At 47.9% G+C, this 22,731-nt stretch overlaps 13 protein-coding genes across 17 annotated transcripts in view; 4 read left to right on the top strand and 9 right to left on the bottom strand.

Annotated features, from left to right (window-relative positions):
• Positions 1–503: 503 nt before the first annotated feature.
• On the bottom strand, positions 504–1,060 carry PPTG_17489 (hypothetical protein). Its single transcript, XM_008915354.1, has one exon. The coding sequence runs from the start codon at positions 957–959 to the stop codon at positions 603–605; it is 357 nt and encodes a 118-aa protein (XP_008913602.1). The 5' UTR covers positions 960–1,060; the 3' UTR covers positions 504–602.
• Positions 1,061–1,342: 282 nt separating this feature from the next.
• On the bottom strand, positions 1,343–1,522 carry PPTG_17488 (hypothetical protein; the record flags this gene model as incomplete). Its single annotated transcript, XM_008915353.1, has 1 exon — positions 1,343–1,522. One exon carries the CDS (start codon positions 1,520–1,522, stop codon positions 1,343–1,345), a length of 180 nt encoding a protein of 59 aa, XP_008913601.1.
• Positions 1,523–1,803: 281 nt separating this feature from the next.
• PPTG_24124 (hypothetical protein) lies at positions 1,804–2,373 on the top strand. Its single transcript, XM_008915352.1, has one exon. The coding sequence runs from the start codon at positions 1,816–1,818 to the stop codon at positions 2,050–2,052; it is 237 nt and encodes a 78-aa protein (XP_008913600.1). The 5' UTR covers positions 1,804–1,815; the 3' UTR covers positions 2,053–2,373.
• Positions 2,334–3,575, bottom strand: PPTG_17487 (hypothetical protein). Its single transcript, XM_008915351.1, has one exon. It carries the CDS (start codon positions 3,533–3,535, stop codon positions 2,378–2,380), a length of 1,158 nt encoding a protein of 385 aa, XP_008913599.1. The 5' UTR covers positions 3,536–3,575; the 3' UTR covers positions 2,334–2,377.
• A 2,140-nt stretch (positions 3,576–5,715) lies between these two features.
• Positions 5,716–6,431, top strand: PPTG_17486 (cell division topological specificity factor MinE). Its single transcript, XM_008915350.1, has one exon. The coding sequence runs from the start codon at positions 5,772–5,774 to the stop codon at positions 6,105–6,107; it is 336 nt and encodes a 111-aa protein (XP_008913598.1). The 5' UTR covers positions 5,716–5,771; the 3' UTR covers positions 6,108–6,431.
• On the bottom strand, positions 6,120–9,618 carry PPTG_24123 (hypothetical protein; the record flags this gene model as incomplete). Its single annotated transcript, XM_008915349.1, has 7 exons — positions 6,120–8,526; positions 8,588–8,695; positions 8,828–8,938; positions 9,000–9,182; positions 9,235–9,349; positions 9,412–9,472; positions 9,538–9,618. 7 exons carry the CDS (start codon positions 9,616–9,618, stop codon positions 6,204–6,206), a joined length of 2,982 nt encoding a protein of 993 aa, XP_008913597.1. The 3' UTR covers positions 6,120–6,203.
• A 352-nt stretch (positions 9,619–9,970) lies between these two features.
• PPTG_17483 (hypothetical protein) lies at positions 9,971–12,547 on the top strand (the record flags this gene model as incomplete). The annotated part of the gene is made up of 3 exons (XM_008915348.1): positions 9,971–11,983; positions 12,041–12,268; positions 12,338–12,547. 3 exons carry the CDS (start codon positions 9,971–9,973, stop codon positions 12,545–12,547), a joined length of 2,451 nt encoding a protein of 816 aa, XP_008913596.1.
• Positions 12,548–12,606: 59 nt separating this feature from the next.
• On the bottom strand, positions 12,607–14,280 carry PPTG_17482 (hypothetical protein; the record flags this gene model as incomplete). Its single annotated transcript, XM_008915347.1, has 1 exon — positions 12,607–14,280. One exon carries the CDS (start codon positions 14,278–14,280, stop codon positions 12,607–12,609), a length of 1,674 nt encoding a protein of 557 aa, XP_008913595.1.
• Positions 14,281–14,332: 52 nt separating this feature from the next.
• PPTG_17481 (hypothetical protein) lies at positions 14,333–15,568 on the bottom strand. Its single transcript, XM_008915346.1, has 3 exons — positions 15,272–15,568; positions 15,124–15,194; positions 14,333–15,039 (listed from the first exon to the last, which is right to left on the bottom strand). Exons 1-3 carry the CDS (start codon positions 15,483–15,485, stop codon positions 14,398–14,400), a joined length of 927 nt encoding a protein of 308 aa, XP_008913594.1. The 5' UTR covers positions 15,486–15,568; the 3' UTR covers positions 14,333–14,397.
• Positions 15,569–16,874: 1,306 nt separating this feature from the next.
• Positions 16,875–17,640, bottom strand: PPTG_17480 (hypothetical protein; the record flags this gene model as incomplete). The annotated part of the gene is made up of 3 exons (XM_008915345.1): positions 16,875–17,214; positions 17,282–17,355; positions 17,418–17,640. 3 exons carry the CDS (start codon positions 17,638–17,640, stop codon positions 16,927–16,929), a joined length of 585 nt encoding a protein of 194 aa, XP_008913593.1. The 3' UTR covers positions 16,875–16,926.
• Positions 17,641–17,767: 127 nt separating this feature from the next.
• On the bottom strand, positions 17,768–19,580 carry PPTG_17479 (hypothetical protein). Its single transcript, XM_008915344.1, has 2 exons — positions 19,288–19,580; positions 17,768–19,215 (listed from the first exon to the last, which is right to left on the bottom strand). The coding sequence occupies exons 1-2, from the start codon at positions 19,496–19,498 to the stop codon at positions 18,032–18,034; spliced, it is 1,395 nt and encodes a 464-aa protein (XP_008913592.1). The 5' UTR covers positions 19,499–19,580; the 3' UTR covers positions 17,768–18,031.
• A 471-nt stretch (positions 19,581–20,051) lies between these two features.
• Positions 20,052–20,798, bottom strand: PPTG_17478 (hypothetical protein; the record flags this gene model as incomplete). The annotated part of the gene is made up of 2 exons (XM_008915343.1): positions 20,052–20,514; positions 20,591–20,798. 2 exons carry the CDS (start codon positions 20,796–20,798, stop codon positions 20,087–20,089), a joined length of 636 nt encoding a protein of 211 aa, XP_008913591.1. The 3' UTR covers positions 20,052–20,086.
• Positions 20,799–22,501: 1,703 nt separating this feature from the next.
• PPTG_17477 (hypothetical protein) overlaps positions 22,502–22,731 on the top strand; it is a 4,826-nt gene continuing 4,596 nt past the window's right edge. For all 5 annotated transcript variants that reach the window (XM_008915338.1, XM_008915341.1, XM_008915340.1 and 2 more), the window contains exon 1: positions 22,502–22,722. The gene's annotated coding sequence lies outside the window, so the exon portion shown is untranslated. The remainder of the gene's footprint in view (positions 22,723–22,731) is intronic.

Raw genomic sequence — 22,731 nt, 5'->3', positions numbered from 1 at the left:
CTGATCGATAGTAGTTCGATGGCTGCAGCAGAAGATGTCATCGCTTGGAATACCGATGCACAGAATCGTGTGATCATGTTCAAGGTGACATTCTCAATGGTGCATCCTGTCAAAACGTCTGAAATCACTCGGTCTTAAACAAATTTAGTTTGTTGGAGGCGATGCACAGCAATTCGAAGCGAGCAGCACTGGTGTTTGTTGTCCCGAAATCGAACGTGAGTAGCTGTAAGCGACAGGAGATCGTCCCGGAGGCGACAGACAGCAGCCTGGTCAATCGATCAAAAGCATTGGGCCAGGAGCTGAGATTAAACTGGAAGAGCGTGGGGTAGATACGTTTCATCAATTGGAAGAGGCGATCGTAAGTAATTGTTATGGCCAGCCCCAGTCAGCAAGATGCCCTAGGTAACCAACCGTAACCACTATTACACGAAGAACCCGGTAGTTGTGCGGAAAGACCAGCGTTTTAAATGAAAGTGATGCCTCACTCTAGTATACAGTTATTACACTCAATTCGTTATAAACTCTCTAGCGCATTTATCAACACATAGCTCTGTAGTTACTAGAATCCCAACTTTAAGATTCTTACGCAGAAGCTTTATGGGTTATTTAGTGTCAACCTCCACCAAAGTATCTTTACCCAAGTAAACGGAAAGCGCCTTTAGACTTGGATCGTCGCCTCGTGATATCAATTCATCAAAGCGCGAACGACAGCGCTCCCATTTCTGTGGGAGTGTAAGCCCCTTGTTGACACGTAGATACTCCACGCACAGAATCGCTTTGATCTCCTTCCACTCACTTTCCTTACTCCAATAAGACTCACGAGAACTAGGCATACACACTTCTCGATAAGCATCGAAATCATCTCCGCTCAGTCGTGGATATTTCGTTTGCTTGAAGAGGAAATGTTTCTCTTCCATGTTGTCTGCCACTTCTTCCCCCCCCCCCCCATGATTCGTCATTATAAATTCTCAGCAATACTGCAAGTCTGGACGGGTCGGAGCTCCGCGGCGTTTAAGTTCTGCTGCCAGCTCTGCAACCTTCTTGTTCCCACGCACCAGAGTGATAGTGCACATACCAAAGCTGCTGCAGTAGACCCTGAATTCGGGTCTAATTTCGCTATCAGAGCGCGACGCTCGGCTTCCTTCCTTTTTACGTTTTCCCTCGTTGCATCTTGCGCAGCGATTTCCCTCAACCAACCCAGTTTTGATCCATATCGTTCCAGCATGTGCTTTTCTAGGAAATCTCGGTCATACAGCCCGCTTCCTCGTGTAGTTTCAGGAAAATTGGAAAAGTCCTTCACGCCGAACTTCTTCTTCGCGTCGACTCTACGAATGGAGTCGATTTAGTAGGACTTTTTGATCGTGACGCTCATGCGAATGGGGTCGAGATAATAGGACTTCTCGGCTTCAATCTCACAATCTCTGCACTTGTGGAAGAAAATTGCGAGGTTGTCGTTCTCACACTTGCAGCAATAGGTGGCAAGGTGAGGCTCGCAGTTCGAGTAGCGATCTCCAGTGATCATCTGCAGCTTGGTGAGCGTCTGATTGCCCAGAAAACTGAGAATGTTCTCGAAAGCATATTCATTGAGGATGCAGAAGCCGTACGATCGAAAATTATGGGACTCTGTCCAGGCTTCCTTGCTTTTGCAGTGGTTCTGGTGGTGCTTGAGCCCTCGGGTTAAAAACGTCTTCTCGCAGTACTCGCAGATTGAGATCTGCCTATTGGACCGGAAATTGAAACTTGTGCATCAATAAAACCTGAAAATTCTTCGCAATATTTTGAATCATTCTCAGGTTTAGAAATGACAAGAAGCGTATGATTTTCTTTAGTTTTAGAAACGACGATCCAATGCTTCGTCGGCATCCGACGCGCGTGGAAGAGCGCGCCGACGTGGCGGCCGAATACGAGGCCTATCTGATCGAGAAGGAGAGCAAGAACAGCCCCCAGCAGCTGACCTCTGCTGTCCGCGTTGCAAGCGAGTCAATGGTTACGAAACAAGAGACCCGGAGGCAGGAAGTCCGTGCCCGCATCGGACTGGACAGCTCCAATTAAAAAGCAAGTACAGCATCGAGATAAGCGAGGAGAGGATGAGAGAAAAAGCCGCGACCCGATCTAACTACGCAGAATCCATTGGAGTTAGCACCTGAAACAGCAACGCCTGATTATCCGTCAACACGATGATTGACCTTTGAGAACCATGAACGATAAACTCGCTTCAGAATGGTCCCAGACTTGAGTTTGTGCGAAAACAATATTATAATCTTGCATATTCGCTTGGTACTGTACCTTGGTATCCATGCACACGACTTGAATTTTAGAACGTATTCATTTTTCGGTTTTCATAGAAGTTGTCTAATTGACGTTGGACCTGTAGTCCTCACATTTGCGAAGTTTGGGGGCATCCTACCCCCGAGTAAATGTAAAGTGCCTGCAATTTTGGCTCGATGCCCAACGACGTTACTTCCTCAAACCTCGGACGACAGCTTTCCCACTTTTGCGGTAGAACAATCCCCCTGCTCTCGACGAGAAAATCGATGCACAGCTGTGCTTTCAGCTTTTCCCGACATTTCTGGACCACGTCGTTCATCAACTCACGGCGAAACCAGCCACCCCACTCGTCCTGTAATGCATTAATGCGCTGCGCACAAAGCTGTTCGTAATCGGTATGAGTAAAGAGGAAGTTCATTTCCTCCATTGTATCAACCACATCACTCACGTATCCATAACCCCAAAGAATGAACTCTTTGCAGATATACGAATCGACTCGGAGTCGAAGACCGCGGGTCTCCAGAGCTCCAGAAAGCACGACGAACCGGCTACCGGCGCTTTCTAGTTTGTCTTCGTTCGTCTCTTTCCACGATACACTCTCGACGTACGACGAGAATCCTTTTGTCAGAGACTCAAGAAACAATCGTCTCTCATATTCTCGTCGTTGTGTAGCAGTCTCCTGTTGTTTCCTGTAGATACCTCGCTTCGCGATGACTCGTAACCACCTCAACTTCGACCCGCAAGATGTGAGCATGTGATTCTCCAACGCAACTCGATCATATAGCGTGTTGCTTCTACGGTCTTGACACGGTATCGCTAAGATGTCCTTAACACAGTATCGCTCTTTTGCTACTTTCTTGCTTACGAGGGGTTCGTATCCTTCTGTCGTTGCTTCGCACTCTCGACAAAGTCCACGAAGAATCACAGGATTGTCGTTCTCACACTTGCAGCAGTATCTGGCTAGCTGAGGCTTGCAGTCTGGATATCGAAGTCCTGTAATCATCTGCAGCTTGGTGAGCGTTTGGTTAGTAAGGAAACTGAGAATATGCTGGAACACAGAGTCGTTCAGGATGCAAAACGTTAATGTCTGACAATGTTTGTTGTTCCCCTTCTTCGCTTTGCATCGGTTTTGGTGCCGTGAGAACGCCGGAATTTCGAACGTCTTCTTACAATACGTGCACGTTGAGGATTGATGCGAAATACCGTCGAGATGTTGTTTCCTTTCGAAACTGCTAGTAGCGCCGTGGTCGTGAGAGTCATTCGTCATGATGCCAAACTCGGAGAATACCCCGTCAGTTCAGCCAATGGAAGAAAAACGAAGACTGATTGAAATCTAGAGGGCAAAGAGCCATCGATGGGTACAGCAGACAGGAGTGAATGAAGTTCCTTTGCAGTGGTAGTATCCACATATGACGCGCGCGCCTTTTTCTTCCCTCGTTTTTTTTTTTTTCCCATTTAACGGATAATGCTCGTCGAAGCATTGGATCGTTGTTTCTAAGACTAAGAAAATCATACACTTATTGCCGTTTCTAAAACTTAATAAGACTTCAAAGTATTTCTTGAGCTTCAATTTCCATGGCTCCGAGGCGGGTACTCGAGGAAGCCGCGTTCGGAAGAAGGCAAAACAATCTCAGCCCACTGGTGACGATACGGCCCCGAATTCTGTCTGTGAGTACTGCGAGAAGACGTTTTTAACTCGAGGGCTCAAGCACTACCAGAATCGCTGCACGAGCAAAGATGCATGGACAGAAGCTCATCAACCGCGGTCCTACCGCTTCTGCGCTCTAAACGAACACGTTTTCGAGAACATTCTCAGTTTTTCTGGGCAATCAGACGCCAAGCTGCAGATGATCACTGGAGACCGCTATCCGAGCTGTGACTATCGTAGTCTAGCGTCATAATAAAAATGAATTGTGCCAACACTTTTGTGTTCTACTGTAAAGTAAATTCAATTTGATATAATTATTGCAGTACATAACGATAACGACAATTTTGTCGTCCAAAAAAATATCACACTGAAAAACATCCAATTTATCAGTACTGACTTCCAGCCATATTTTATTACTCAACGACAACGAAACTTGTAGAAAGTTCGATATGCAATAATATAGGCTTGGATGCATTCAGACGAAAAAAACCCATTAAATTTTTAATGGGTTTTTTTCGTCTGAATGCCATCCGAGCCAATCAACATGCGTCACGACGAGTTTTTGGAACTATGTCTTATAAAGCCAACAAGCCTATATTATTACGACCAAAATTGGATTTTTTTGAGTTGGTTCTGAATAACCCAAATGAACCATGCCGTTGGATGGCATTCAGACGAAAAAAACCCATTATAATTTTAATGGTTTTTTTTCGTCTGAATGCCATCCGAGCCAATCAGCATGCGTCACGAATTTTCAACACGTGATTTATGAATTGTCTGTATTTTACGTCCCATGTATTTAAGAATATTGTTCAACCAATCAAATCGTAGTATTTACGAACCGTATCGTCGGTTAAGTCGTAACCGGTTCAACTTTGATTCCACCATCCATTTTTGGCGGCAATCCGATAGCACGAAACACGTCAGACATTCAACCTTTTGTCGCCTCTGCAACAGCAGCACGGATGGCGTCTGCGGTCTCTACAAGTGCGTGTATGGGTGTCCTTTACTACCATCGGGAATGTGATGATTCGAAAATCATGAATGTCGCCGCCCCAGGCTGAAAACTACGTGTCGAGTACTTCACAGCACATTGATTAACAGCTCTGTGCATGAACATTCCCCTCAAGTGTATTTCTACGTGTATGTATGTGCGAGTGTAATGATGACAAGTATTTAACCCAGCTCGCTTCGACTCATTATGGATGAAGAGAACTGTTTCCGAGGGGTCACTCCCTCTTGACTGATCACTCAAACGAGTAGCTAGCAGTATCTGGTGCGTGTATTACGACGTCAGGGTTGACAAGTGCCTGGATTGTAGTGAAAGGTTCAAGTCTACAGTAAGGCGTTTGCAGAGCGAGTGCGAGTGCGTATCATGATGACTCAAACTTATCCCTGTCCGACGGCTGGAACGCATTCCTCCGAACGTGACGAGAACCAAGCGTAACTTTTCAATTTTCAGCTGAATACCCTCGCACTCGCATCAAGCTTCAGGTAGTTAGTTTTTAAATCGCTTTGAGATTGGAATGAGGAACACTACAGGTGAGAGCGCGGTCTCCGTTTTGGAAAGCTGCGCTCACAATTAAAGGATCCAGTTGACTTCATAGTTATCTGACCAATCTCCCACAAAACACATTAACTTACCAATAGCACTAGAACAGAAGCATTAATGCCGAACTTTCACAGCAAAGTTGTGAGTGCGAAAACGAGGTCTTTGACGTTAATCTCGTTTTTGTTTCCATAATCAATCATGATTCGTCATAAATGATCTTCTTAAAATGTTTTCATTGGTTAAAAACAGCACGTTAAACCATAGCCCCAGCCCTCAGTCGTCCATATCCAGAGTCGAGAGGAGATGGCAGCGCGCGTCGGTGCGAGCTCTCGCCACGGCGCCAAGAAGTGGCTGGCGTCTTTGTTCGGGGAGGCAGAGCAGGCGTCTTCGTCCAAGTCGGTAGCTAAAGAGCGACTACAGATCATCTTGGCGCACCAGCGCGGCTCGCAGGTGCTGGCAGGTGTGGATCTCGCGGCACTACAGAAGGAGCTGCTCGAGTGCGTACAGCGTCACATCAAGGTGGCTAACGGAGCCAATATCAATATCGCAGTAAAGAACGAAGGCCACTTGGACATTTTCGAGATGCAGGTGCCTGTGGACGGAGACAAGGCGGTCGAGGGGAGGAAAAACAGTCGGTAAAGAAAGAGTGTCCGAGCTTAGGACAGCAGACTATGATAGGCCTTTTAAGAAGAAACCAACGCATCTGACACGCTTTCCAGTGTATAAATTCAGACCTTAATACGGGTAGTAGTCGTCGAACGGCAGCACTTCAAGGTGACTCACACTGTCAAAGATCCAGGTAATGCGCACAATGGGGATCTGGAACTGCTGCCACTTGGCTTTGGCATCAGAAGGCAATGTAGTCTTGGACACCACGCCGACTGGAGTGCGACGTGAACGCTGCTTCGAGTTAAGCTTAGAGAAGTTCTCACCGTGTACGACAGTCCCTCCAAAGTTATTAACCAGAGCTTTCACAGATGCGAACTGAAAGTCGAACTCCTTCTCCGACACGAGCAACACGAAGCAAAAGAGACTGAAAATGCTGTTGCGTCTTCCAGTTTGTACACGACGGATGTGCCCTTCGTGTGGCTTCCCCACTGCGTCACTATAGATGTCTCCGATCATCTCGAATGGGTCTTCTGTTAGCCATCTGCCCGCTGCGAGACTGGCAGTGACCCACGAGAAATCCATCACGAAGCTTCCTTCAGCTAATGCGCGCATGTACTTGGCCGTGCGTTTGCATCGCAACTCGTCTGGGTCTGCTCCATTACTGGCGCCAATAGGAGGCACAGCCTTGGTGATCAAATGCGTCACAGATGTACAGAAATGACCTGTAACTGGGTCACGTTTGAGATCAAAGTCGTGTCCAAACTTGCCTCCTAGTCGCTGAGTTGCCTCCAGAACGCGCTTCACCTCCTCACGGGCGAGATCAGAACTCACAAAGACAAAGCCAGTGTCACTACTGGCCACTCGTTGCGGCTTGCTACAATGTACGGGAGGCTTCAGGTTTCCAGCTGAGCTTGGTCTTGTGTCTTTTTCCCTTGCCTCTGGTTTAGCTGCTTTTTTGGCGTGGGATGCAGACGACACTAGCTGCTTTGCTGCTTGGGACTTGGGACTATCGACGCGCTTCTCTTCAGACTGAAAAGCTGTGATGGCACTACGGAAATCATCACTGACGCGCTCTTTCTTGCGAGGTAGCGAAGTTCTTAACCGTGCATCGTGTCGATCAGAGGTTGAGCTCTTGTGTTCGGGCGATGACGGTAGCGGCACTGCAGGTTTCATCTCGTACTCTTCTTTATAATCCTCGTCTCCATCATCATCATCGCTGCCACTACTATCATCCGATGACTTATACTCTTGATCCGGTAGTACCATTGCTGGCTGACTGTCCGGTACTTCATTATCCTCATCTGAATCAACTCGAGACAGATCGATAGCCGCCGCAGAGCCGCGTCCATACGTCTGGTACTTTTTATCCTGAGGCGTAGGCATTCGTAGTCTCTTCCGTGACGGCGAAGGTATTCGACCTCGAGGATGTAATGGCAGTGGGGACGACAGCAGAACTCTCCGCTTAGCTGGCCGTCGATCGCTGTCTGTATGCCGTCGGAACGTGGCCAGTAGGTCTGGTGACTCCAGTGTGCTCGTAGCTGGCGGCATCTGCGTCATCTGGGTCATCTGCGTCAATAAGTCGCCGTCTTCATCATGTTGCGACTCTTTTCGTCTCTCCTTAAGCAGCTCATCAAAACTATTACTGCTGTGTAGAGAGCGCTCGAGATCCAGCAGCGACGAGTTATCGTCACTCTTTCCTTGATGATTCCGTTCCCATTGACTCAACGCCTCTCTCTGCTTAGTAATCCGATCGAGATAACTCTCCACCTCCTGCGTCGCCATTAAACTGTTCATCTGTGTTGACAAGAATCCGTCATTCTGCGTCTCTTCTTCAGCATGTCCATTCATCTGTGTCTTCTCTTCAGAATCTTCAGCCAGTGACATATTAGACGATTTCTCACTCCTCCTGCCATTGCTTCTATTTTCTTCCCCGTATCTCGCACTCGCGCTCCCAGCATAGTCATCAGGCAAGTCGCTGCTGCTTGTTTTCTTCCAATGAGCGGTACTACCCTGTCTTGAGCCATAGTTTTGCGGCAAATACGGTTGTTCCAGCTTGAGTTCCTGTCGAATCTCCTGTGTGTCAATGTTCCACTTGTTGTTGGCTACTGGGCCTCGAGACTTGTGTTTTTCCTCCTCGTTATCCACAGTAGAAGCTCCAGCAGTACCCGAGCCACTGGTAGCTCGATGGAGGGCCTTATCTGTGTCGTATACTGTAATTTTGGTGGCATGTAGCGCTGGATCTCCGTTCAGAGCCTCGAGTTCCGTCTCCACGCCATTCCAGGCAGCCAGAATGCTCTCTAAGAACTGATTCCGAGTCACTTCACTAGGTCTCGTAGGTAATTGGCATATTGGACAGTGGGAATTGTTCTGTTTGAGGTGTAACAGGATGCACTGGAGGCAGAAGTTGTGCTTACAGTCGAGACACTGCGGGTCCTGGAATATCTTACCACTACAGTTAAAGAGCAATGAGGCAGTGATCATTGTGGACGGAGAGAAGGGTGTCTACCTACCATAATGTACAGCTGAGCTGCTCGCGGATGAGGCGGACGGCCTCGAGCCGCGGAGACGACAGCAGCGCCATGGACAACGGTAAAAGTGTGTGAGTGGCCTCTGACTGGCTAAAATTCGAATCATGAAACACCGTGAGTATACAGAAGAATAGCACAAATCAGTTGAAGAGCGAAATGAAATAGTGCCTTGGGTACATTAAGAGGCCACTTTCTGCTAGTTCTCTCGTGATGCGAATTTACCATTCGTCTCGAATAATTGGGAGCGAGACGGAGAGGGACTGAGACTTGTGGTCCCATTTTGCTTGACCTTCGAGGTGACACACTGGATACGGCAGATGCAACACGAGCTTCCTGCAGACAGCAAGTTGAAGTTGGCATCCATCGTAAATTTGTACTTAAAGATGCCACGTACAACTTCGACGACAATAGCAACAGCTTCTGTCGCTTCACGTCCAGTTCAATATCTTCGAGGCGGTGATTAGGACACTCCACGCGCACCACCATCGCCTCGCAGTGAGCTGACGACGGATCCTTGTCGCTCAGTCCGAGGAAAACGTCCTCCGTCATGACACTCTGCTTGTAGAGAATCTCAAATCTAGTGCACTAGATTAGAAAACAGTAACTTTAAACGAGAAGAATAGCCATACTTGGGACGTGCTCGAGTCTCGAAGGAATCGTCATCTTCGTCATCGCTTGGGACTTCATCCATCGACCAGATCGCTTTGGGATCTTCCTGACGGATCTGACCGATAGGCCGAGTCACTGACGAATACTACTGTCACGATAGAGTCCAGATATGAAAATTAAAAGAGTGATATCCGCACCTTCTGGTAGCTTATCAGCTCCACTAAGGGTATGTGGCGTGACCTGTTGTGTTTGGTTTTGCTTTATCGCATCAACAAACGCGAGTTAGATTATGATACCACACCAATCCACTGGCGAGATTCTACCTCTTCGTAGTCATCTTGTGCATTCTGAATACCCGTGAGAAGATCATTCAACGCCAGCAATTCATTCCCAGCAACCTCCATCGTCCTAGTTATCGATTGTTCTTCAGCGTTATGTGCGACTTTTCATTCCGACGTCTCATCAACTGCCGGATGCCGTTCCAGAATGGAAAGGGAGAACATGAACGAGTGCCTATGGATTGATACCAGACAACATCATCATTTCATAAAGGATAAATTGAGGACACTGGAGGACAGCGTCCTCTACGCTGCATCTTCCTGCAACAAGCAGTTCGTTTCATGTTTTTGGTGATCCGAAGCGTGATCCAAATCCGGATGAGCGCTATTTTCTGCTTTAAAGATGGCTCTGTTTAGCTTGACCTTATCCCATTGTCTGAATGTGGAGTTTATCATAGAGTAGCAAACATTATAGCAAATGGAGAGCGAAGTGGCCCAGCCTTCGACCATTGCCCCTAAGAGCCCCACTGACCATGAAGAGACTAGTAGCACGACTAGCAGTGGCAACTCAGCGGCAATGACAGCGATGGAAGAGCTTCATCAACTTTACGCTTCCGATCCTAATGCAGAGCGCGTGAGTCTTCGTGGTCGACATCTCTCGCAAGAAAACGCAGACGAAGTGTTTATTTTCCTCCAACAGCATTTCCCCAGACTTCGACATTTGGATTTGCGTGATAACGATTTGCAAGAACTCCCACAAGATTTTGGGTCCCGGTTACCTAAACTTGTGGCTTTGAACCTGTTGAACAACAATATTCGCTTTCGAATGGGAGCACTGAGAACTCTTGGAGAAACGTTGCAACACTGTCCTTGCTTGAAGAGCTTGAGTCTGTCACTATCAAGTCCTGCCGAAGAGCAAGTACTATTGTCCATGCTCCCTCGACTGCGCATTCTAAATGGTACCCCACTTCTGTCCTCTAGATCCGGAAGTGAAGACAACCCAACGAGTCCGACGATACATGAACTTCAGCAATTCTGTGCTTCCCCATTAGCTAAAGTGAATTTGAGCTCGATAGCAACACAGAAGAAAAACGGAGTTCGCGTTTCAGAATCTGAAAGGTCTAAATCTGATGTTTCAGCTCGCAATGTGAAGAACAGCGTGAAACCAACCGAGCTTCCTGCGAGTATTTCAGACGACCGGACCGATTGGTGCAAGTTGCTCAAAGTGAATCGTTCTCAAGTCTCAAAGCCACTTCAAAGTACATCATCAGTCTCTCACTCGGGGACGAACGTCGTGCCAACAGAGACATTCTTACAGCAACTTAAAGCAGTCGTCAAGGCCTTTCACAAATCCGATTCGAATGGTAAATCTAACAGCGCATCTAAAGCCAAGCTTTTTGCTCAATTAGATCGCCATGTAGAGTTGTTAGCTCAGCAATTAAAGCGCCAGGAACCAGAAGATCCCAACGCTGAGCTCTCCGATGCCATGTTGCAGACTCGATGGAGTTTACTGGAAGTCTGTGCAATGTTTGGATCGCAGAAAGTGGCTCAGGCTGACGCTGGGCTTGGCAATGGCTTCGGTATGTTGCTTGCTATGCAGAAGCAGCTTTTATCTGCCATGCAAGCACAACAGCAGACTCAAACTCAAGCTCAAAGTACAACGGAAGTAGCAGCACCTGGACAAAACCTACAGCTTAAACAGCTACTCGATGTGGCTGAAAACCTCGAAAGCGATTTAGAAGCTGTACAATTGCAACTTCAGCAAGAAACAGCTCGTCGTGAACAGGTTGAACTGGAAAATTTGGAACTCAAACGAGTACACAATAACGGCAAGGGGATTCTAAAATCTGGAACGTCTAAAATCACTGCCAGAACAACGGACAACTTCAACTCTACTAAACAAACAACACGACAGATTCGAAGAAGCAACAGTGATCAAGCCGGCGCAGTGCCATCAGTTAATGATACTCATGAGCCAGAGACGCTAACTTCTCCTCCTCAAATTATTGCACCACCGGCACCTCAGACAACAGTAGCTGTCCGAAATTTATCTCTGAAACAACTGGTGGATCTCATTAACTGCGTGTACGCGTCTAAGGTCAAATATGACATCCGAGCCACCACTGCTGGGGCACCACGCGAAACGATGGAGCAGCATTTGTACACTTACTTGAACACTCGTTTCGGTCTACCAAAACTCATTGTGGAACACGCCAGCGCTGTATGGAAAGCAGCCGAGTATTTTGCTCGACGTGAGAATGATGCAGCTGTGTTTGTGGCGCTACTTCGCAATCGACTGGATGAAGGGTTTCTGGAAATTAAGAAAAAGTTGCAGTCTGCTCTGGTAGAGCTGCTTCGAGCGTTCTTTTCGGCAAAGTACCCGCTGAAGCAAGGTAAAGCCATCGCTGCACTTGTTCAAACCCGGATAGACGGGTTGATTCACGAAGAGGAGTGGCGCAATGTCCTCACATATCTCTACGAACCGCAAGATGTACGTTACTATTTTTTATGATTATTACTTTTTATTGACTTTGCTTCGATCATTTAGAGCGCGAAGTTACTGAGTTTGGTTCAACACAAAGCGGAGAAATACCAGACAACTCAAATACAGAGGAAGAAACCTCAGGCAAACGAAAAACCAAATCTGGAGCTACCTTTTGCTGACTTTGAGCAAGTTTTGTACGGATACCAACTACAAGGTCGACTGGACTTACTCGAAGGCTTTCGAAGAACTTTTGAAGAGCTCGATACTGAACATGTTGGTGTCATCACCAGAGTACGTAAAAACACATTGAATTAGGATGTACGACGATGCTAACAAATTATAATTGTATGTTGGTTGCAGGCTCGATTCGTCACACTTACTCGACGATTAGCACCAGCGAAGGCAGAAAGCACAGTGACGACGCTTGTTGAGGCGTTAGACCCATTTAACCACGACGTAATCACATTCTCTGACGCTGCAAACGCACTACTGCCGGACATTCGACGTGCCTGTATCAAGGCCAAGTCGAACTCAGCGTCACAAGCAAAGACAAAGAAGGATATTAAGTGAATGGAAAAATTACCTAAGAAAACTAAATGTGACACGATGTTACATAGTTGTCATCCAATCTAATATCCCGCTTCGAAGAGTTCCCAAAACTCGTCGCTTTCTTGGTTCTGATGCTCAACTATCAGTGACGGTGACGAGTCTCTTTTTAACAGGATCTGTATGTGCTTTTGCGATGCTTGAATGATCATGTCGGGTGTATAGTTGCAGCTGGTACCAATCCACACGTAAGCTTCAGCAACTCCCTCCGACCTAATCGAGCAAAGCAGGAAGGCGCTGTCTGATGTCAAGTCTTCCGAATCGTAGTTTGTCAGCTGGTCCCACGAGTCATCGCCGTATTCTCCAATAGTTTCTAGAATGAAGAGTTGAGGAACGGACTCGGCATCTGTAGCTCTCTCTTCCAACTTATCAGCACTGGTACCGTTGGTTGTAGAGGTGCCAGCGTCTTCATTCGTGGGCAGAAGTAATGGCATTTTAGACACTGATTCCCGACTCCATTGCAACTCAGTAGTGTAGCCAAAGTGGTCGATTCCCGATCCTGCGTGGTCCTGTACCTCGACTATCCTCATTTGCATTGTAGCGTCGGAATGCTGAACAAGTTCCTGCAAACGTAACAATTGATGTGCAAGTTCTTTTGCTCTTGGCATTGCTTCGGAAATCTCACACTCAGAGCCTTTCCAGACAATTAAATCAGTGGCAGTTGTTGGGCTTTGAAACACAAAAGTGCCATGAGACCAAAGTAGTCTTTGTTCGTCGTCTGGTGTTTTCACATTTGCCATATTCTGTCGTTGCCGAGCAGACCCCGTACTAGTCTCATAGCAACGCTTAAGCACAAGGCATTCTGGATCATAGTTAGCGTGAGGAGTCAGGCGATACAGCCCTCCTAAAGTTAAACTAGTAGTCTCGTTCTCACATGTTCTCATCGCCTGCAAATCTTTTTCCCACTCCAGAAGTTGGCAAATGAATGCAGCATTTGGACTCGAGATTGCACGTTGGCGCTTTACCATTGCAGCAGCGTCACGGTATGACAGTTGTTGCTCCAGCATGACGTACGCTATGGCAATTGCACAAGAGCGAGAAACACCTTGGTGACAGTGCACGAGAACCTTTTCCTTTGTGCCATTCTCAGATCGCTGTCGAGAAGTGGCAATGTATTCCATTACTTGAGGAAAGAATGGTGTCAGGTCTTCGTTTGCGTCATCTCTTAACAACAACCTTAATGTGTTAAACGCTGGTATTTCAGGCTTTTCAACGCCATCTTCGTACTGTTTCAGCTCCCCACAGCAGTTAATTACATGTGTGATTCCAAGTGCTCGCAGCTTTGCCGTATCCCATGCAACTCGAAAGTTACTCACAAACAAAAATCCCGGTAAAATCTCGGAGCACACGTCGGCGTATGCATCCAGTGTCCGAGACTTCCGTACGCTCTCCGGTATCACAAAGGGGTCATCAACTCTGTCGGTGTTGTTAAATGCACGAGCGACATCACTTGCTTCAAGACGCAGACGCGAAGTATCTTCCTCCTGTTGCAGCGCGTGACCAGGCGGAACGATCTTCCCGACAAAAACCGGAGGAACTTCGGCATCAGGATCTACCACAGCACTGGAATCGGTCGTTGTAGCAGTCCAAGCGTCAGAAATCGTAGGCGACTCAGGATTTGCTGTTCCAGTGGCTTTCACCCCCGACTCGGACGGCAACACACCTTCGAACCCGTCGCGAGACTGGCCGTTCCCCATTATTTCACGCGTTCGAATCTGGGTGTGAAACGACGCAGACAAAAGTGAAAATGTTGCCATCGTTCATATTTATAAACCGCGTTCGTCGTATTTTATCTAATTTCTTATCTACTCTTTCTAAATCATTGCATCGTCCGATATTCGCACGAATCCGAGTTCGTCCGAGCTCCGTGGCTCGTGCTTTTGATAATTCCTAGTTTCCCACCAGAAAGCGATGGCGTGTCTTCTTTTGAAGACAAATGCAGCGGCCACGAGAGCCACCACGGCCGCTGCCACCCCCGCAGCCACATAAACTAGTGCCGATGTTCCGGACGAATCTTCTGATCCAGTGCTAACTGTTTTCTCTTTGTTACTTGATGGCTCGGGTGTTGTTGCGGATTGAGACTCAACGTCCGAGTTGGAATTTGATTGTGACGAGGAGTTGGAACTGCCTCCAGTAGAGTCCGAAGTGCTCCCAGAACCAGTAGAATTACCAGCCTTGACCCAATAATCTGCAGCCGAGTCGGACGTCGTCTCTGGGGCATTTTCGGCACAGAAAATCACTTGGAACTCGATTTCTGCGCTGCAACTGTGTGTTCGAGCGTCTTGATCTGGAAAATGGTAGGCGTCCTCGCAGCCGTCGTGAAGACAACGCAAAACTCTGCAAGTCTCAGTGGAACTGGGTCCTCCTCCGCTACTAGGGACGATCATCATTGCCACGTTGAAGCCTGAGCCTCCTGTCACGGCCTTGCAGTCCTCGAGGCTGGAACATGAACCTGGCTGAAGAGATTAAACCGAACATACATTAATTGTCAATGAACTTGCCTTTTGCTTTGACTTTTGGCAGTTGCCATTTGCACGCACCCCGGTGTTGCCTGCGGGGATGATGGAAATATCATACCACGTGCTGGAGTCAACATTGGCAAATTCCGCCTCTGAAAATGCAAAAAGAGTAGAAAGTGACTAACAATTATTTAATGCGAAAATGGAAGAAACCAGTTGCAAAACGTACGTGTGGCTTGATACGAAGCGCCGTATCGGTACGCTGCATTGCTGCCGTCCGTGAGCTCCAAGCTATGGCCGGCGCCCTGTGCGATAGTGATGGGGTCGCCATGACTTCCGATATGGAGCTCCATAGTGCCGTTGCAGAGATTCACCGCCTGGATCTTCGTGGCGGTGACCGGCGCCGTTGCCAGCATTAGCAGAGAGATCGCACGCCTCGCCATGGCAAGTCGCTAGTGCTGCCAAGCCTTTTGCGTTGTGGACCATGTGATCGATAGCAAAGCTGCTGTCTTTCAGCGACGTATCAACGGAACAATAGTGAAGCCAAGTCTAAATTGTTGAGATTTGTAATGGGTGTATAGGGTTGCAGGCAAAAAGCGACTTCAACCACTTTCTTGAGAATCTGTCTTGTATCCTATTTCGCCGACTATCAATTTCTACGTCAAATATACTTTAGTATTAGAAAGGTACTTTATATCAAGTATCAATTATACGGGCTTAATTTTATTTGAAGACCACTTCAGATGTCCGCACAAGTGTACGCTGTTCGCCAGGCACCACTGCGATACCAGTTGCAAGCAAGTTTTAGTTTAGAGCTCCACACAGTGCGTGGAACGCGCCAAGGGAGAAAAATACCAGATATGTAAGTGTGACAAGTCGCAGGGAGCGTCTTGAGCCACATCCTGTGGCCTCCTCAAGTAAGCCATTATTGCCAAGCCATTCGATACGAGCGAGTTCATTATTTTACTGCGTTGCAGTGCATGATACGCAGGTCTACCGTCGACAACGGTGCGCTTGGAACTGCAAGTGGCCATACAACTCCGCGTTCGTAGTACGTTCGCAGTGCGATGTTTTACCTGGAATATGCAATTCGTGTCTGCAAAGACTTGTTGGTATCGATCATTACCAATATGGCGCAATGTACAACAGCGCATAACGTGTATATTCACTGAAGTAAATGATTTCATCAAGCTTAGAATTAATTGTAGATCCTGGTTTGATAACTTAATTACACCCTTCACTCTAATTGGTCTGACCTTAACTAATTCTGGGTTACACACACAGCATCCTCACCGTCCGCGCAGTCACGACACTTGTCATTGGGGTCGCGGTTCAGGTAAGCCCACACTTGTGCACCCACACCAACTCGGTCGCCCCTGCCAGATTCTCCATACTCGATCCAAGAATTATGGTTTTTAGTTCGGAGCACAATATCTGGCGCCTATTTTGTGACACTACTGGACCAAATTCTAAAATGATTATCTATGGTTGAAAGCGCTTCTCTCTTCGTTCCCCGTCGTTTGAGGCAACATTAAGCCCTTTCAACACTGATATTCGCTTCAGCAGCGCACCACGGCGACTCGGTGAAGTCCCTAATTGCTGTTTTTCGCCATCACGAAACGGAGGTCAGTGCTGCTGGCGACAGCTGTTAGCAGGAAAAATATCTGATACGCATAATATATGTAGTAACAAGAGCAGAAAGCGAAATCTATCAAAAGACCACTTGGAGTTCTCAGTAGAGGGCTTGAACGAGAGATGTTTGACGAATATTCAAAATTGATGCTCTAATCATTTCAAGTCTGAACGTCAATCGTGAGTTTCAACGAGAAGGGGACAATTATCAAGAGCTTATAGTTTATTCGTAAGGTGCAAATTCTAACGTGGCTAACTGCGCAGTGAAGCGGTACAGCGGCGAGGGCATTTTGGCTTGGTGGGTGCCGGCGTCTCTACTACACTAGATCCTCCCGGGCAGAAAGTCACGTCAACGTTGGGTGTTGTGTCGGGGCATGCGTGTGTTTTCCAGTCGTCCGTGGGGTACTGGTAGGCGTCAACGCAGCCATCAACCAGGCAAGTGATTGTCGTGCACCCGGACGGAGCGATCTGAATTGGTGTGTTGAAACCCACCCCACCAGTATGTTTCTTGCAGTCTTCGAGCGACAAGCAGTTGTCAGGCTACAGATAAGGCATAGGTTAGTACATGAAGTGAATTACTTTGTTTAGTTGCGCATAATTTACTTACTCCACTCTGAGGACTTGTGGGGATGATACTGATGTCGTACCACAAAAATCCCCAAGATACTGCAAATTCGGCAACTGCAAAAATAAACAGCCATGTTAGCTCACTCATTCAAGGTCTATTTGACAGCAATACGTACGAGTTGCTTGAGGATTCCATCCGTTCCGAAACATCCCGCTAAATCCTTCTTCGAGATGGCGAGTCGTGCTGCAGCCTGGATTGATCATCTCGGTATATGTGTTGTTGTACAGCTCGATAACAGTGCTGCAGTGGTTGTAGAAGTTCACTGGAATTGCATCTACTGTCGTGGCTGCAGCCAAAAACGTCGCCAAAAACGTCGCCACTAGCATGTGAAGCTGCATTGCGAAATAGTCACGAAGACGCGGTAGCTCTTAACGCTGTAGAAGGAAGTTTACAAGTGCATGAGCATCTTCGATTCCTGCAGCACCAGCACCATTGTAAGATCAGACGGCGAAGGTATCTCGTCCTCGACCATTCTGCTAAAAATATGGGCTATTTTTTGATTGATTAAGTGTACTCCAACGAGTTCAGATCCTCAAATTTCACTATCACCATGTCATCGTTGAAAGTGTAGAGAACGTTCGCAGTGCTCGATATACACGTATGTCATTCCGTGTCGAGTAGTGACGAAGTGGCTCAAGATACACGTATCGATCAAAGGTGTTATTCGTGGTAGCCGTTTAATACGCACCGATTTGTACTTGAGGTGTAGATTTGCTTGAGCAGGAAATCTTACATGGTGGGGATTCGAGTCACGGGTGTCACCATACCCGAAAACTCATCAAGCCATTCGAGGTCGTCTTTAAGAGCTGAAGCATCCATTTGTTGCTTTTTGCGACGTACCATGATGATCGCAGCGATGGCACCGACGACCGCCACAGCACCCACTGTCGCCGCCACAATGGTCCTCACAGGAGTATCTGATGATGAAGCCGTCTCAGTTATCGTTGTCTGACCGGTTGAGTCAGCCGACGTAGGTGCAATCGTGACAGATTTAATTGAGACTGTCGTTGAGGCTACCGCTTGCTGGGTTGTGTTGCCCTCGGGAGGAAACGTGATGGTATCTTCACTCTGAGATCCCGAGGACGACGTTGAGGAGGAAGATGACCTACTGCTTTCCCAGGGTGCAGACAATGTCGGAATCGGCACAACCGTAGGGATATCTGTGGGCTCCTCGGTTACGGGTACGTCCGTGGGAATGGTGAACTTGAACACCTGGGCTGTGGTCGGCGTCTCCGTTGGAGCTTCAGTCGGAACCGGAGTGGGTGACTCGGTTGTCCGAATGGACGAGGGAGTCTGGGTGGGTACGAGCGATGGAGACAGCGTGGGGGTCTCTGTGGTTGTCTCTGGTGTCGGTGCTGCCGTGGTTGGTTTTAATGTCGGGGTCTCCGTTGGAGGTGCTTCTATCACTGGAGCCAGCGTCACTGGTGCTGTCGTTGGGGCCGACGATGGGGTCATCGATGGAGCCGAAGTGACTGGGGCGGTTGTTGGTGCCTCTGTCACAGGAGCAGTAGTGGGGGCTTCCGTGACCGGAACAATGACAGGGGCCTCGGTTGCTGGTGCCTGGGTTATCGGAGCTTCTGCTGTTGGTGTCGGAGTAGGAGCTGGAGTTGTGATGCTCGTTGAGCTGCTAGTTCCTCCTGGACAGAATGTCAACGTAACGCTGGCAGTGTTGACACATGAGTGCGTTTTGCTATCATCACTTGGGTATTGGTACGCGTCCGCACAACCGTCTTCAAGACAAGTGACGGTCGCGCATCCAGACGGCGCAATCTGCATGGGAGTGTTGAAACCCGTGCCGCCGGTCACCGCCTTACACTCTCCCAACGACGCACAATTACCGGGACCAGACGACCCCGTAGGAATGATACTAATGTCATACCAAGTGTAGCCGCCAGTGATCGAAAACTCGGCCACTGCGGTATCATCGTGTCAATTCGTTAGTAAATCTGCCCACTATTTCGTAACTTTTGTCAAGACTAACTCACACGTTGCTTGGGCGCTGACGCCATTACGGAACATGCCGCTGAAACCCGACGACAGCGTTCGGGTAGTGCTGCCACCGGAGGCAACGGTCTCGGAGGCCGAATTGTCGTAGAGTGCAATGCTTTCGCTGCACTGGTTTTGAATGGTCAGCGTTGTGGCTTGGATCGCCGTTGCCAACGCAGCAAGCCACGGAACAACTAGCTTCAGTTGCATCTTACTAGGTACCAGTTGTGTGATCTACGTGTGAGGCCAGAGTCGAAATTGAAAATGAACCGGGGTGTAGAGACGATCAAGGCGGACCTTGACCACTGCTTCGGTCGATGGATGGCAACAGTACGCTTGCGTGCGCCAAGGCGGTCACGCACTTTGCGTCATGAGTCGAGGCTGCTTCGCCGAAGGCTCGGTGCCAATCGAAGTCTCCGATGCTGCACACAGCGTGCAAGTGCATGCAACACCACGGAGCCAAAAGGTGCACCACCCATCGACACGTCCGGGAAGTTCAGCCTACACCCCGCCACGTCAGTCAAATCGTCACTGTCACCGCTGATCGGTGGACGCAATGTTCCTGTTTCGCTGCTCGCTGCGACTTAACTGTCAAAAAGTGTAGGTTTCTATTTATCCTAAAGATCTTGCCCATCCAAGTACAGATACTAATGCCGTGCTGCGCCTGGGGGAAGATCTGGATATTTGGATACTTAATATCTAATATTATCAATATTATTGAAGAACATACCGTAACAACGCCAAAAAAAGGTATTGGGATTTCGTTTGACTTTAGTTCATTCGCTGTGGCAGCAGTCGTTAGCTATGGTGTTGACCTAATGGGGACCGAAGGTGGGGCTGCGCTGTCGTGGTCAGAGCCGCCGTCATCGGAGCCGACGGTGTCGTACTAGTTGCGGTAGTCAGAGGATGAATTATTGGAGCTGAAGGCGTGGTAGCAGAAGTAGGTCCTCCGGGGCAGAAGATCAGGTTGATATTAGCTGTGTCAGGGCACGCATGCGTCTTGGTACCGTCACTCGGATACTGGTACGCATCGGCACAACCATCGGCCATGCAGGTGACGGTGGTGCACCCCGAAGGTGAGATCTGCATAGCGGTGTTGAAACCGGTGCCTCCTGTGACGGCCTTGCAAGCCTCCAATGACTCGCAGTGGCCAGGCCCAATTGATCCTGTCGGGATGATACTGATGTCGTACCAGATGTAACCACCCGTGATGGAGAACTCGGCCACTGCAATACATGTTAACACGATACGTCATAACGGCAATTATCTTAACGAGGGCAGTTCGAATGAAGACAAACGTACGTGTAGCTTGCGGCCCGACGCCGTTGCGAAACATGCCGTTGAAACCCGAGACGAGCGTGCGTGTTGTACTACCGCCTATTGTAATGGTCTCTATTGCCGAGTTATCGTAGAACTGGATGCACTCATCGCATTGATTGTAGATATTCAGTGTGGTGGCATGGGCTATCGCCACGAGGACGAACACGTTCGTGGCAACCACGAACTGCATTGTAGAGCGTTGTTGTGCGTTCTTGGACGATAGTTATAAAGTGAAGAGCACCACTGTGGGGCAAGACACTCGACGCGCACGACAATCAGAGCTTCTGGGGAACACTCGCCTTTTGCCGAAAGCCTTCCACTGGTCCTTCAGCGTCGCATGTAAGGCGCGGCATGCTCTTTGAACGGAACCGCCACGCATAGTACTTCGAAATATGCGTGAGGAAACCGAGAGGAACTTTCACCTTGGGACTTCCGTTTCCAGCTCGAGTTCGAGAAATACAGGCATGCGATAGTGTTTAGCACGCTGCAACTTGGAGTCGCTTGACGATTCATAATTATGTGGGCCACAAACTTCAACTATCGGACTTCAACTATCGGATAACGTGGCTTTGGAGTAACCTGCAGGCGAGCACGTGCAGTAGCCAGCACGCTTTGGCGAGTGGATGCCATTGATACAGCCACTGGCACGTCAGTGCTACATACAAGAATACGGCGGTAATCGCTGGCAAACAACAGAAACCGAGAAGAGTCTATCCTACCAGCCGCAGCTCTCACTTTGCATCTGGCATGGACAATTGGTGGCTCGCGCGACCGAGTTTGCTAAAGGAGAAATACTGCAAAGGCGTACAACTCCGGTAAGAAATTATGCTAGCTGTCAGCTATTACATGCATGCAGTCAGATACCGTGCAGCTGTAGACAGCAAATGTATTGGAGAGCTTTATTTTTGTGGAGCTCAATTATTGTATCAAGACACAAATGGACTGGCTCTATTCGTCGACAAGACGAACATCAGATACAGAAACCAAGTGTGGTGACATGTGACCAGATGTGTTTGAGAAATTACGTTTTGTTGGTACTTAAGGCGATACTATTTTCATTTCATTTTTTTCTTTTTAGTAAAAAGGAAACCTGAACCAGCGCAGCTTTTTCTTTTGCCGAGAGGAAAACTTGTCGAGCGGTGTGTGTGTGTGGAACCGCAGTGCAGTTAGATGGAAACTGCACACTAACAAGCACCATACTTATACTTTACACAATTACGTACCAGATTGAACCACTTATTGTGCTGCATCATCGATTTAGATTGCTTCGATGTTTTTATCAACAAACCTCCGCAAGCTAACTCTGCAGTATAAATGTTATTAGTTTAATAAAAATAACACCTTCCAAATGTTAGAAGTGGCTCAAGTCCGACGCGAAAAAATCTCAATCGAACGTGCTACGTTGCTTGAAAAAAGTTCACCGCATATGCGAGGAATTCTCTGAGCGATGAGATAGATCCCGATTTGGAGGAACTGGTGCGTATCAGGACTTGGCGGCAAGTCTCACGTTGAAAATCTGAGCACACGAGAAACAATTTCCATTGTAATGGTAAGAAAACAATTACTATTTATAATCGGAGATATCGATGTCAATACAGTCCTGCAGGGTGCATCGGCAAAATGCAATGTATTGAGCTTCGACTGGGAGCCTTCCAGCATGAGCAAATGGGTCTTCTGTTGATGCCGTTGACGCACGTCATACTGTACACGCAATGCGACGGTGCACATGATAGATGGTCAGATGTGCTCTCACAACGTCACTACGGGCAGCGCCGAAGACGCCGCAATGATTTAGGAGATTCAATAGGTGGTGGCATCACTAATCTGGTTTTGAGCAGAATAATGTACTTATATATAAGTATATTGTTTGAAGCTTTCTACGCTGCAATTTTAGAGCATTGAAAATCCATGGAGGACTAAAACGGCTGGAAAAGCAAAAATCTTCAAAGATGACGGATACAAATAACAGGTTCTCCTATTATCACCCAAAAGTACCAGCCTCGTGGCGATTTGTGTCCGACTCTTTCCAACTGTTTGACGTCTTACAAATTTCAAGTTTAACGTCATCAATCGCCCATCCTATGCGCACCGAAAAGATCAGCGTGCTGCCACAGGTGGCATCT

This window comes from Phytophthora parasitica, assembly GCF_000247585.1.
Source record: "Phytophthora parasitica INRA-310 unplaced genomic scaffold supercont2.70, whole genome shotgun sequence".
In the NCBI taxonomy this organism is placed as follows: Eukaryota; Oomycota; class Peronosporomycetes; order Peronosporales; family Peronosporaceae; genus Phytophthora; species Phytophthora nicotianae.
The sequence above is the reverse complement of the archived record's forward strand: the minus strand, read 5'-3'. Positions and strand labels throughout refer to the sequence as shown.

Bases quoted from the DNA above. Each gene is read 5' to 3' on its own strand.
- PPTG_17489 (XM_008915354.1), bottom strand. From the start codon at position 959: ATGACGAATCATGGGGGGGGGGGGGAAGAAGTGGCAGACAACATGGAA.
- PPTG_24124 (XM_008915352.1), top strand. From the start codon at position 1,816: ATGATTTTCTTTAGTTTTAGAAACGACGATCCAATGCTTCGTCGGCAT.
- PPTG_17487 (XM_008915351.1), bottom strand. From the start codon at position 3,535: ATGACGAATGACTCTCACGACCACGGCGCTACTAGCAGTTTCGAAAGG.
- PPTG_17486 (XM_008915350.1), top strand. From the start codon at position 5,772: ATGGCAGCGCGCGTCGGTGCGAGCTCTCGCCACGGCGCCAAGAAGTGG.
- PPTG_17481 (XM_008915346.1), bottom strand. From the start codon at position 15,485: ATGGCGAGGCGTGCGATCTCTCTGCTAATGCTGGCAACGGCGCCGGTC. The intron at 15,195-15,271 runs GTACGTTTTGCA...TTGCATTTTCAG, and splicing joins CGCTTCGTATCAAGCCACAC to AGGCGGAATTTGCCAATGTT. The intron at 15,040-15,123 runs GTGCGTGCAAAT...TAATCTCTTCAG, and splicing joins TCCCCGCAGGCAACACCGGG to CCAGGTTCATGTTCCAGCCT.
- PPTG_17479 (XM_008915344.1), bottom strand. From the start codon at position 19,498: ATGCAACTGAAGCTAGTTGTTCCGTGGCTTGCTGCGTTGGCAACGGCG. The intron at 19,216-19,287 runs GTGAGTTAGTCT...ATGATACCGCAG, and splicing joins CGTCAGCGCCCAAGCAACGT to TGGCCGAGTTTTCGATCACT.